Source organism: Natrix helvetica (genome assembly GCF_964273705.1).
Source record: "Natrix helvetica genome assembly, chromosome: 3".
NCBI classification, from domain to species: domain Eukaryota; kingdom Metazoa; phylum Chordata; class Lepidosauria; order Squamata; family Natricidae; genus Natrix; species Natrix helvetica.
In genome coordinates this window covers 98776421-98790837 of record NC_138549.1, presented here as the reverse complement: position 1 = coordinate 98790837, position 14417 = coordinate 98776421, and the positions used below count along the sequence as shown (strand labels likewise).

The 14417-nt window shown below is 37.5% G+C and overlaps 1 protein-coding gene across 1 annotated transcript in view; it reads right to left on the bottom strand.

Moving 5' to 3' along the window:
• Positions 1-14417, bottom strand: part of ERICH3 (glutamate rich 3) — an 86429-nt gene that overhangs the window by 34179 nt on the left and 37833 nt on the right. The window contains exons 8-12 of the mRNA XM_081949159.1: positions 12912-13092; positions 10583-10769; positions 3854-4122; positions 2337-2606; positions 855-929 (exon numbers count right to left, since the gene is read on the bottom strand). Coding sequence (XP_081805285.1) covers positions 855-929; positions 2337-2606; positions 3854-4122; positions 10583-10769; positions 12912-13092 — 982 coding nt within the window. The remainder of the gene's footprint in view (positions 1-854; positions 930-2336; positions 2607-3853; positions 4123-10582; positions 10770-12911; positions 13093-14417) is intronic.

The following is a 14417-nucleotide window of genomic DNA, read 5'->3' as shown; positions in this document are numbered from 1 at the left end:
AAATAGCCACCAATACTAAGTGTGGCCAGGCGATCTGCAGAATGGCCACTGGACTCGCCTGGAACCGCTGCGCACGAAACAGCTGGTCATGCGTCCCTCCGAGTGCCCAGAACCAAGGAGCGCCGCGGGGAAAGAACCGTGGAGCCGTAGCTCATGAGCTGGCCGATCTGATTGCAAGGCAGGCTTCCTGAGCGAACTCGTGGCCGCAGGCAATCAGACGGCTGAGGAGAGGCAGCCAGAGATCAGTTTCGAATTTCCCTCCATTTTGTAGAATAAAGGATTATTTAAGGAACCAATTTAAAGGAACAACAACAAAAATTGGAAAAATTCACCAATTAAAGGTATAATTAAATAAATTGGAGGAGAGATCAATTCTCACAGCCAGTCCAGGTTGGATTGAGTGTAAAAACTGGGGAGGAGCCACGAGGGCCCGATGACATCATAAGTGTAGACTCAGTCCGATTGGTTAATGGACGGAGCATACACAGTCTGGTTGCGGTCTCTACGATAACAGGAAAAATAAGCTGCTAATTACTTTCCCGAACACCCAATATGATCATTGTTGAATCAGTGGTCCAACTATTTTTTTTTTTAAAAAAAACCTCTGAAAGATCCTTGGGCAATGTAACTGAATACCTGTTGTGATTTGGCCACAAGCTTCAGAAGATATGCCAACATTTTTAAAAAGGAACAAAATGTGCAATTATGCTCATTGATGATTAGCAAAGCCGCAAGATTATGATTTGCCACAGTCGATGACTATGTAAGAATTGGATTTGTCTTGATCAGAACCAAGATTTTTCTCACGCAAACCAACTCCAAACCTGGTTTGACAGACTGAGTTTGCCATTGACCTTTATGCTTCCTATAAAAACCTTGGATCTTTCGGGCAGATGCATCCATTTCCCAGTCAGTCGCTTTACCTTTGCCTATATTTTCAAGCAGAAAATATGAAAGTAAAAACAACATTAACATTTGGTTTGAAATCAAACAACATTCTTTCATGTAAGGCCTGTCAAAATAGGAACAATTTTAGGGATAAGCAGTAAACATAGGAAAGTCTGGAGCAGCTTCAGTGGCAGCAGTGGAATACGTGACAGCCACACCAAAAACAGCAAAATAGAAAAGAAGCAAGAAAAAAAAATCAGCTTTGTATCAACATGGAGCCCAAAAACTGGCCGCTTCCATAATCTTGCAAATGTGCTCCGCTTTAGACCTGCTTCTACACTTTTTGTATTAATGAACGGGAAATGAGATATATGCTTCCCACTAGATTATTTATGAAAGTGGGTGGCTGCAAATACATACAGGAAATAATTATCTCCATCAATCATGCTGACTGGAAAAGAGAGAAGTTACCCAAAAACTTATTTATGCTCCTGAAGCAAATCTTGTGACATTTTAATCTCCTTGTGCTAATAATTATTGAGGGTTTGCCGCACTAAACTTTTGTTCCCTGCCTAGAACCCAACTGGCCCATGAACACATATTTTTCACCTTGAGGTTGGGACATTTCATTGTGGGAACCAAGTTAGGGTGAATAGAAATAGTGGACCATAAAGTGCAAGATCACAAAGTTGGGACAAGAGATCTCTAGTACAGCTGGCTGGCTGGCCAACCAACAGACAGACAGACAGACAGACACACACACACACACACACACACACACTTTACAATGCTAAAAGGAGATCTACTGGCTGCCCTGCAAGATAGTGGTAAAATGTGGGAGAAGAATATGTCTCCAACTCAGAAAAGACAATGCATAGAACACACCATTGCCCGTACCACCAGACTTTGCAAACGAAGTGATCAACTGTGCGCTGGCCTTTGCTTTCTTCTAGTGCAGAGTACAGAGTGCAGAGAAGAAAAAGCATGCAACATGGTTATGAGGGAAGTTTTGAAAAAGACAATGAGAAAGCAAAGCTCCCCTTATGCCCTTTTTTTTGTACAGAGTAGAATAGTGTCTATTTTATTCTACGCAAAGACAAGAGTATTTGCAGTTGAGATATGAAGTGCAGACATAATTCATAACAGATGTTGTAATATTTCACTCTGTAACCGTCAACTTCATTCCTGTCCCTACGCTCCTCTTTGGATTAACAGATGTAGAATCAGATTGAATAATGACAACATGGGAAATAAATAAATAAACAAACAAGCAAAGAAACAAACAAAAATAAGCAGTAAATAAATAATTGAATGAATAAATAAATGAATAAACAAATGAATAAATGCAAATCCAACTTAATCATGACCCTGAAAATGAAGAGTCCTCTGAAATATTAAAAATGATATTAGGATGCTATACTTTAGTTTAAGAGAAAAAAAATACTAACCATGTTTTCTCTCCTCTTCCTCTGTGCAGCTTTCCGTATATTCCTCACTTTCATCGCGCTCACTCTCAGAAGTCCGTGAAGATTTCTGTGATGAGATTTTCTTCTTCCTTTCACGATCAGAACGGTCTGTTTCCCCTTCGGAAGATGGCTTCCCTTTTTCACTCATTTGATCATCAGCACGTGTTTCTTTCTCAATTTTCTCAACTTTCACAACTTTCACAACTTTCACAACTGGTTTCTCTTCATCAGCTTCAAAATCTTCCTCATATGCTGAAATAAAATTATTGCCTTGTGAGATAGGAAATTGACTGCATATTATTTAATGGTTCTCATTAACCCCCAAAGTTTAAGTCCATGAGCTTTTGTTCCCCTTTCTACTTAACCCTAAAAAATAGCAACATCATCAAATTTAATGGTGGACTGAAGTTTTACAATGTGTTTTACTGTCAAATTTAATTGTTCACTCTGCTTTTATTTACAACTTCTGGAGGCAGGTTGTTCCACTGATTAATTGTTCTAAATGTCAAGAAATTTCTCCTTAGTTCTAAGTTGCTTCTCTCCTTGATTAGTTTCCATCCATTGCTTTTGCTTCTTGCCCTACCTTCAAGGTGCTTTGGAGTATAGCTTGACTTCCACTTTTTTTGTGACAACCCCTACCCCTTTATTCCTTTCATTTGTCCTCCCCCACCCCCACGTTCTACAATGCCAGGAAACAACAAGGAACAATTTAAGGCAGGGATGTCAATCTCAAGGCCCGGGGACCAGATCCAGCCCATGGGGTGCTTAGATCGAGCCCATGGGGCCACCCTAGAAACAGCGAAGGACTGGCCCGCGGTGCCTCTACCAGTGAAAATGGAGCATGGGGGGCAGATACGGCTCGCCTGAGCTCTGTTTTCACTGGCAAAGGGTTGCAGGAGGCCACCACAGCCAAAAACAGAGGTCGGAAGTCCATTTTCACTGGCAGAGTGCTCGGGCCACCACAGGCACCCCTGACACAGGTGATGTTGAGCTGGCCATGCCCCTCCTAGTCATGCCCCTACCCCCCTCCAAAGTCAAATATAACCCTGATGCGGCCCCCAATAAAATTGAGTTTGACACCCCTGATTTAAGGAAACAAATTATCAGTGAATATGTGACCAAAGCAGCATAGATCTGATTATGCTAATCTCTATTCTGCTTGTGAAACACCATCAAAGCAACTGGTATAAGATATTCAGTTCCTATTCACATCAGATTCTGTTTAATTCCTTTGGCTTTATTGAGTGATTGATGATAAGGATGAAATAATAACAACAGCCGCCTTGGGCACTCTGGGAACTCAAATATGGCACACCTGGAGGACAGTAGATCCAGGATGGCTGTTTCAGATCAATTCAGATTAAGGGTGTTCTTCATGCGACTTATACTGATAAAGAAGAATATTTGTAGCTCAGGGTTGAAATAAGGGGTCCTTAGTGTTCTCTGACAGCACCAAGGACCCTTCACTGACCACCTCACCTTCTCTTTTCACACCATACCTTCATAAATAGCAGTTTTCTGGGTATCCTCAAATTCATCTTTGTCTTTCTCTCTTTTTTTGGTCTCCAATTTCTTTTCTTCAGCACGTTCTGCAGCTCGTTTCTTTAACGCAGAAGCTGAAGGAAAGTGGGACGGTAATACTTTTTTTTCCTCTTTCGGCTTGTGTGTCACTTCCTCTTTCTTCCAATCTTCCAGTTTTTTGCTTTCTTCAAGAGACTTCTTTTTTGGAGGTGTAGGCTTTTTGTCCAGGCCCAATGTAATGATACATCTGATAAAAATTTAGTATAATATTATGAAAACATACTATTAAAAGTGTCTTCTATGGAGTGCTAGAAAATAAAATCAGAGAAAGTTCCTGCATTTCTATTTAAAAAAAAAAAAAAACAGGAATGGACATACAACAATATACAACAAAAAGTTATATGTATATTGGAATTGTACAAGCATTGCCAAAGTAACTGGAGAAATTTTAATTTGTTTTATCAGCTAATTGATCCTAGTGAAAAACTGTATCATGAGAGAGAGTGAATTTCCATTTGTCAGTCCATCTTCAGAGCAATGGATTCATAATGCATTAAGGAAAAATAGGGCAGAGTTTTTAAAGTCTTTTTAAAAAGGAATGTTGGATGAAGCTTAATGTAAGGGAAAATGGGGGTAATTGATTTTATAAAATCAATTTTGAGGGCAACAGCCACTCTTAAGTCTAAGGAAGGGAAGGATGTGTCTCTCATTGATCTACACACTTTAAATTGAAAGATTTAAACGACAAAAAATTATAGATTGTAAAAATGTACAATATGTAAAAATGAATTTGAAATTGTACTGCGCAGTAAGGGTGAACATGTTATTGCCAAGCTTTATAAACTGTTATTGAAAATGAATTTGGAGAATGAATATGAAAAGCATTGTATGATTCAATGGGCAAATAATTTTGGGGTATGATGTAATGCTAGTACAATGGGAAAACATGTGGCTGAAGGATTTAAAATTTATGTTGAATTATAACTTAAAGGAAAATGTTTACAAAATGATGTACCAATGGTATTTAACCTGACAAATTGTCAAAGATGTATAAGGGTGCTTCAAATATATATTGGAAATGGAAATGTAAAGAAGGAACTTTTTATCATCTTTGATGCATTTGTGACAAAGGGAAAAATTACTGGGATAAGATTCATATCTTAATACAGAAGATTCTCAAAATAAATATAAAAATCAAACCAGAGACATTGCTTTAAAGTTTAATGGACAAAGAATTTGAAAAAAAAATCTGGAAATTTGTTATTATATAGGTTGACACAGCAAAAATGCTACATATGCCCAAAAAAAAGTGTGTGTGGGGGGGGAAGAGACACTAATTTCCACAATGGAAGAATGGCTGAAAAAAACTGATTGAATTAGCAGAGATGACCAAATTAATTGTTTTAATCAAATAAAAAAATACATCCAACTTTATTTCTGCTTGGAAACTGCTTCTGGATTTTGTGCTGGAGACAGAAAAAAAATGAAATCTTTGACATTGGAATTTGTAAGATTAGACAAGCTTGTGACAGAAATGGCTAGTACGTATTAGATAAAAAATATGTGTAAAAGTAAAATGCTGAGGTTGTAATATTATTTTTATTCTACTGCGCTGAAGATTCATAAATTAATGTTTTTCTTCCTTTTTCCCATTTATTCTACATTTCTTCCCCCCCCCCCTTTTTTCCCTTCCCCATTTTCCCATGATAAGCTTAATAAAATAATATAAGTAAAAACTGAGGGAAATAGTGGCACAATTTTTCAGAGAAAAAGCAAATGTACTGATTTGAGGAAATCAAAGTACCACTTTAAGATCAGAATTCACTGAGCACAAAATGAACAAAATCATTGAGAAAAACGTTTTTAGTTTTAAAAAAACTTCTGTAAAATGAAATGTGTAAGATTTCTTCTACAGTTCCCCAATTAAATTCCAAGAATTCAAAGACTTGTTGAGAACTAATATTCCAATTTCAACTAAAAACTTGGATTGCACAGGCGTAGTTTATAGAAGCAGTATTTCATTCAATTCTGTTGTAATTTATTTCTGTTGTAGAAATAAAAAGTTATTCCATGAGTCATTTTATTTATTTATTAAATTTATATGCCACCCATCTCACTGTTGAAGCAACTCTTGTTAGCTTACAAAGTGATAAAAAGATAACATGAAACAATTGAATTAAAAAAAGATTAAATAAAGACTAAAAACCATTAAAGAAAGGACAATCTCACAGTGGATATTGCAGAGGTAGGTTCCTACCGATTTGGGTTTGCCGAGTAGGTAATAACTCAGCCTGCCACGCTCCCAAACCAGTTATCTCGGCGGCACCATAGGCGCCACCATCTTGTTTTTGCTTCTGCGCATGCACAGCGGGTTTTTTTCAGTACTGTGCCTGTGTGCATAGCTGCGTCCCTGAGTTAACCAGCAATAGCAGCAGCCTGAACCCACCCCTGGAATATAGGTACCTTTTAGAAGCCACTTTCAACGCATATTTTGTTTACTTGCTTGCTTGCTTGCTTGCTTGTTTGTTTGTTTGTTTGACTTAGAGGTTACCCATCTCACCTGTTTATAATCTCATAATAATCTTATAAGAAGATATCTGTGGGAGAATGGTGAGACCACTGTTGTTTGATTATTAGTCTCTTGACTAACTAGCTGGTTGATGTTTCAACTGCAACAGTATTGCAACATTCTTTTAATTCTATATTATCTAGACTATCTTACCTTTAATTTAGAATACCATACGCCCGCCCCCAAGAAACTACATAGGGTTAGGGATCCTGAAAACATAGTTTTGCCATCGGGCATGGGCAGCAGAGAATGTGACAAAGCTGGCCCAGGGATTGAACTGAGTGCTGTTGTTGTGATCACCATGGTTATGAATTTGATGGTTTTTGATATGATAGTTTCTATAGGTTTTTGAATTGTTCTTTTTTTATTTGTTCTTTTTATATTTATTGTAGTTGCTTTTAAGGAGTCATGCATATGAGATGGATGGCTATATAAATTTGAATAATATATAAAGAAAGTCAACATCACCCATATGTTGAAAAATAATCTACATAAACAAAATTTTAATAGGCATTTAATATTTACAATACAATACAATAGCAGAGTTGGACGGGACCTTGGAGGTCTTCTAGTCCAACCCCCTGCCTAGGCAGGAAACCCTATATCGTTTCAGACAAATAGCTATCCAACATCTTCTTAAAGACTTCCAGTGTTGGGGCATTCACAACTTCTGGAGGCAAGCTGTTCCACTGATTAATTGTTCTAACTGTCAGGAAATTTCTCCTCAATTCTAAGTTGCTTCTCTCCTTGATTAGTTTCTATCCATTGCTTCTTGTTCTACCCTCAGGTACTTTGGAGAATAGTTAGACTCCCTCTTCTTTGTGGCAACCCCTGAGATATTGGAACACTGCTATCATGTCTCCCCTAGTCCTTCTTTTCATTAAACTAGACATACCCACTTCCTGCAACCGTTCTTCATATGTTTTAGTCTCCAGTCCCCTAATTTCAATGGCTTTGCTCTCACAATGGGCTTCAACACTGATTCTCAACCTTTTCTTCACCAGGGAACTGTTTTTAATACCTTTTGTGGTCATGGCCGATGGCCATGGCCCCAAGGTGGGCATCACATATTGTAACAACTGGTTTGCCCAGAACTGAAAATGTGAGCATGCAGCATCGAAAAATTGGCGATTATATAGGACATGATAGCACCAGGCCGGGTGGGTGAGCCCACACGTTGGAACTACCGATCCAAACAGGCAGCAGCCCACCACTGCCCCATACCCCCCAAGAATTAACTCAAGATTTAAATCATAACATTTCTTCAAGTCTTCGTGGACCCTCTGTGATGACATCATGAACCCACAGAGGTCCATGGACCACAAGTTGAGAACCACTGGGCTACAATATAGTTGTATAATAACTGGAGTTCTTCCTACTATCCCAATGCTTAGATAAGCTAGCGAAATAAGGGCTATCTGGTTAGAAAGGTGTAATCTAAATCAATCAATTAACAGAATAGCTTGCAGTCGGAATAAAAGAAGTTTGCTTATAGAGAAGATTATAGGAGTTTTTACGCAAAACAAAATCAATGAAAATGATTAAGGTGCACAACAACGATATGTCATAAGAATACACTGTTCCCCAGAGTAATTATTCAAGGCATTTTACTATTCTCTTGCCTGATATTTTGTCAAAATAAATTGGCATATAAACACACCTATATGGCTAGACTAGAAATGCAGTGAAAAAGTACCACCATGGCTTGAATTTGCATGTTTTCCAGTCCTCAGAAAGCGCTTATCACATTAGTGATAGCATGACGTTTACATTAATCATGCAAATCTGGCTCTGAAGTGTTTCTGGATGGTGCAGTATGCTTATCGGAAAAATCATTTGGCTCTCTGGGGGTTTCTATTTCTTTCTTTTCCTTATTTTGTTCACTGCTGTTTATACAATATTTTTCCCAGTGGGGAAATGTGCACCACTTTTTTGGTCTGTCATTGCTTTGCACATCACAGAAATGAAAATATTACAGAAGAAATGGATGTGGTTGATGTTTTCATTTCTGGCAAAGATGTAAAGAAGGTTCCTGGTCTAGACTAAAAATAAATGCCATATTCTTTTATTTGCACAATCAGCATAAATCAATACCTTTTTCAAACAGAGAATGCCCAGGAGAGCCCCTCTTTTGAAACAGCGTAATATATGAACCATCTTTCTGAATTTTTATCTTACGTTTCTCCGTATTGTACTTTTTAAACATACTTTGAAAATGTAGGTTCAATATTGCAATGCCCACAAATTGTAAATAAATACCTTACTGAAAGGAATTTGGGCCTAGAGTTGAAAAGTAACCAACAGCTACCGTATATGTCTACTGCTCTGTGATATAGAATTGAGCCAAAAATACCCCCCCAAAACCAACCTACAAAATCCTAGGCTGTAGGATCTAGGGCAGGGATATCAAACTTGATTCATTGAAAGCCACATCAGGGTTGTGTTTGACCTCAGAGGGCCAGGGTGGGTGTGGCAGGCTCAACGTCACTTGTGTTGGGGGCATCTATGGTGGCCAAGTGCTAAGGCAGGACTTCCCTAAGACCTTCACTCACTCGCATTATAATCTCCTTCCTTCCTTCCTTCCTTCCTTCCTTCCTTCCTTCCTTCCTTCCTTCCTTCTCTTTTTTCCTTCCCTCTTCATTCTTTCTTCTTCCTTCCCCTCTTTTCAGTAGGTTTTCGGCTCCAACGGCCTCTTGCAGCCCTCTGCCAGTGAAAATGGTGCTCGGTTTTTGCTGGCAGAGGCACTGCGGGCTGTTCCTTTGCTATTTTGGTCAGCCCCATGGGCCAAAACTAAGCACCCCGTGGGCCAGGAGTTTGAGTTTGACACCCCTGATAGAATTAGATAGAAATAGAATTTCAAAATACATCACAAAAGGACTATGATTAAAAAGAACAAACTACTTTAAGCCAGTCTAAGCCATTAAATTATATAAACAGATATCTTAAATTTACAAAGCTGAAATCTATACTTCATTGCCTCTTTGAAATGACTGGCATTCTGATTGGTTATTTGCCACCAAACATGTAGAGTCTTTATTATCAACATCTTCAGACTTTTGCTTATGGAACAAAGTGTAAAAAATGGGGGATCTTCATAAATGCAGCTAAAATTATCCACACCACTGGAAAGCTTGACTGAACTAGATCCACAATCATGTAGATGATTCTAATTATGTTCAGCTTGTTAGGAATGTAAACTGTTGGGTTAGCAATATATAAACCATGATGGTAGTACTGTAGCTTTAAGTACTGCTGTAATGTGAATGGGTTGCTGTTACCTCAAGCAGCCATAAGAGGGAGCCAGAATGACTGTTAGCTCTCTGTTTGTTAGACGCTGATCGGATATTGTATCGTGAGTTACTGAGTCTTGCTACTGTTAGCTACTTTGTCTGTTAAACTGAGAATATTGATAACTGACTGACTGAACCATGTATGACTTGGACTGTAAATTGGACTCTGAATACCTCTATATTTCCACATAGTAAACTACAATATTTTATACTATTCTGTGTCCCTGTCTGCTGGTTTGTGCGTGTTCTTCCATACCACTCTCATTACACTTCTCTGACACTCGCTCTCCTAACGGGGAGCTTGCTTACTTAACACAGCTGAATATGTAAATATGTTTCTGTCTAACTTTACAATCAAACACTGAATCTTTGAGGCCACAGATTGTGAGGACAATCTGTTGGTAACAGCCTTACTATACCCCATCTTCCCTTCAAATATTCTGTGAACACACAAATAGGCTTAAAAATATGAGTCTTTCTCTACAGCTTTCAAGCGAAAGTGGATATAAAAATTAGATAGTTTGAAAAGATTTAATCAAACCTATTTTATAACCTAAATTAATGGTTCGGTGAATGTTATGTGTTACCAAAAAATAATCAAATTCTGATTTTATACAAAAAATCAAAATATGTCTTGAAACTTAGGCAAGAGAGATCTGAAGTAATTTATGGTCTAAAATAACAGTCTTCCCAAATTTTCCAAGGAGAATCGCGCAATCGTAAAATTAATAGAAAAGGTTGTTAATAATATTTTGGAATCAAAATATGTGCAGGGAGGTGGTCAGACATTCCATAGAACAGTTAAAAGTTCTGGCTTTGTGTTGATCAATGTCAATATCAAAGCATACCTATAACAAGGAGATGATCTTTCCACATTGACGAAACCAAAGTATCCATGTTTGCCTCCTAGCCGAGTACCTTTCCGATGCTTATATTCGCAGCAAGAACTTAATCGGTCAACCTGAATTCCATTCAGATAAAAGGTGAGACTGAAGGGGAAGCCATAATGCCTCCTAGAGATGAACTGAAACGTTTCTGTAGTTGAGAAAATGGGAAAAAAGTATATATAATGGACTTTTTGACCACATTTAAGGTAGACAAGGAACCAGTTCAAGACCAGCACATTTCCCTTTCTTCCAAGATTGTACTAATTCAAAGCTGTAAGTTACAGGTGGCACGTTTCAAAATCAAAGGGATCATACCTGCATAGGGAAGTAGTACTTATAGGAGAAATCCATGCTCAAATTGTCTTTAGTAAGTTTTCAAGATACAGAAACATTTTATATGTTGTTGTGGGAAAAATAAGAGGAGGAAGGGGTATGGGTCATGTTCACAGCCTTGGGCTGTTTAAATAAATGAACAGGACATTAAATAAATGAACAGAATTTAATAAAGCAGAATAAATTTAAAATGGAGAGCTTTCCTAAATACAAAACAATTATAAAAACAATAAGCTAGTGTTAGTTTCAACATTTATACATTCACATACCATTTCCTATCTGACTAAACAGACTAATCTGATGAATACTAACAATAATAAAACTACTTCCAAACAGACATTTAAATCCAACTCTTTTTCTCTATATTATCAAGATCTATTTCCCTCCAGCCCTGCTTCTGCTTATTTAGACCTTTATTGTTCTTTTATCAGATCTCATAGAGACTATTTTAATCTGTACACCAAGCAAGATGTGACACTACTATCTGTAAAGGTGCTTTTTTTTTCTCGATAGTACCACCACTCCTTGTTTAGTTCTAAATAAAGCACAGATTTGAATAGTCTAGATGAGAACTGACTAAATAAAGATCCGTATTCCAATGTAGAAGGGCAGAAGCTTTTACCTCAACATGGAATGATTGCAACAATATACCAGCTAGTTTACACTACATAAAAAATACATTTAAGTTAGAGAAGGTATTATGCCAATAGCAAATAGCAGAGGTGTGTATATGCGTGCGTGCATGCGTGTGTGTGTGTGTGTGTGTAGGACAAATATTGACTGGGATTACAAGAAAGAATAATCTAGTTTATATACCACTTTAGGTATATCAAAGTTCTCAAATTTCCTATTTAGTGTTTTAAAAAAAATAATGCCACTGCTAAGTAGGCCAGAACTAAGGGGTAAAACTAGAGAAGATAATTGCTAATTGCATAAAGGTATCTTTTCTGATTTGAATCTTGCTTCTGTCTACTTTCCAACTGTTGCCCGGGACCACTGCAGTCTTAAACCTCTGTATTCTCCTTGTCAAATATATTATAGCTTTCCAAAACATTATCACTAATGTTTTGGAAAAAAAATAAAGTTGAGTATCATTTATTGCAAGTTTTTTTCTCTTTTCTAGAAACTTAAGTATCTGCTGTTTCATTCAACAGCAATCTCAGTATCTTCTGCTCCTCACTTGCATATTTATGGATCAATTCTTTTCTTTTTTATGTAACCTCATTTTTTAAAAAAATCCATGGCTTTCTCAAATACCATTCCAGCTTTATTTAACAGTTTCTTCATTAGCAACTGTTTACTCCTTGACCTCTTTCCCTGTTGTTGTTGTTGTTAACCAGTCAGTTTAATACAGATTTAAGGCCTTTGGGCATAGACAACATTATTTCCACATATGCCTAGCACTATGACAAATTAAATAAATGATAACTAATGATAGAAAAGTTATCATTCCTCAGCAATAGCCCAGGACCATGGCATGAGATTAATTCCACCCAGCGTGCTATTCTTCCCTCATTTCTGCCGGCAATTATACCTGGAACAACTTTGCTTAAGTCAACATCATCACCATTCATTCACATTCAGAATCAAACCTCAAGCCTGCATTCATTTCCCTTCTGGAGCGATAAACAGTTCACACTGATATATTATAGCTTTTGTACGTAGATAATTTGGTATTCATTTTACCCCTGCAAGCATTTTATTAAGCATGCATCTCCATCCAAAAATTAATCTAACCCACTGCATTTTGTTAAATCACCCCTGTACATCCGTCCTTCCACAATTTGCAAAAGTAATTGCAGCCTCATTTTCAATCATGAAAGAGTAAATCTAGACTTGGTTGGAGGCAGCTGGAATATAAGTCCCTGGACACACATAAACAGACCAAGCTTTGCTGAAATAATTCTGCTACCACTTCAACAGTTTATCCACATAAAAATAAGAGGTTCACGCTCACCTCCTTCCAGCAGTTTGCCTCGGTACACACATAGGTTTTCTCCTCCACAATGCTGTTGGTAAATTTTTATTTCCTCTCGATAATCTAAAAGGTCATACGAAAGGTGCACAGTTTTTCCCAAATAGACCATGGTAACATATGCATTGCTGTGTATTTGAGGCTTGCAGAATTTTCCAGTGTCCTGCATAAAATGGCAGAGAAACGTACTGAAACATGGGGAGTTTTAGACATTTGTTCCCATGATATTTCATTCTATTTCGAAATGACTTTAAGTACTCACCCATGAACAAGTGCTAAAATTCAAAGCAATTTTAAAAATAGGCTTAGATACATTCATTAATTCATTTAAGTTAATATAGTAATTCGGAATATCACTGTGGATAGCTCCCACACTGAGGAGAAATCTAAAAACCTGCTGGAAAAGCCTGAAAAGATTGGGGGGGGGGAGAGAAGAGAGAGAGAGAAGCATGGCATTTCAGCTACATATTTACTTCAATAGTCCCTCTATTTGTGTATATCAGTTAGATAAAACTGACAGAAACTTCTATGCCAGTTCCAGAGCCCAGAATAACAATCTATAAAGTCTACAAGCCCAAAGGACATAATACAATATACTTCTCCCCTTTTTAACGATGGATTATCTAACTGTGAAAAAGAACTGGCATGGAAATATCTTGGTGTCTATGAAAAGGGTCCAAATAATCTCCCACCCCCCCTTCCCCACTTTGTAATAGACTGACAAATTCTATATTCTCTCATATAATTTCCCAATGAACAGCCTAGGAAAGCAGGATTGCTGTTCATTGCCAAGAGTTTTAATTTCAAAGTGCCCAGAATTAAAAACTCTACTGAACATCAGGAGGTATATGAATTATCCATCTCTCAGTATATGCAGAAAATGTCCCATGAGTTTTTCTTTTTATTTTCCCAATATTGGAATTCTCGTGTCAAGGTGGCAAAGCTTATGAAGATTTCTCTGAGACTGGGAGGGGATATCAAATCCCCCAACTGATGAGCTGTGTATCATGAATTTAAAATATACCATGACCCCCAGTCTTGAAAAATATAAGACTGCAATCTGAAAGTATCAGGAGAGTAGAATTTTATGTTCGATTAGTTTCTGATACATTCATTGGGGGGGGGGGACAATGGGGACAGGCCTTCAGGTATGTGTCATAACCTTGGCCTTCTTTAGGAATCTCATACGTCTCTCTACCCCATCCATATTTGTCCCCAATCACTGCTGTAGGATTGCAAAAATCTTCAAAGACATCACTGGGAAAGTATTTCTTCAAAATACTTTTGAGTGCTGCCCACTTCTGCAAGGTGGATATGAGATACTTAAATCATAATCAGACGTAGTTACCAGTAATTGGAAACAAATGAAGTGAAGTCTATCTTACAGAAAGCCTTTTTTTACATGCTTAACTTACATTCTTGGGATTTCAGTTACTCGTTTATTTGTGTTTTATTTAAAGTCATCATCCTTAAATTCAGATTTATATA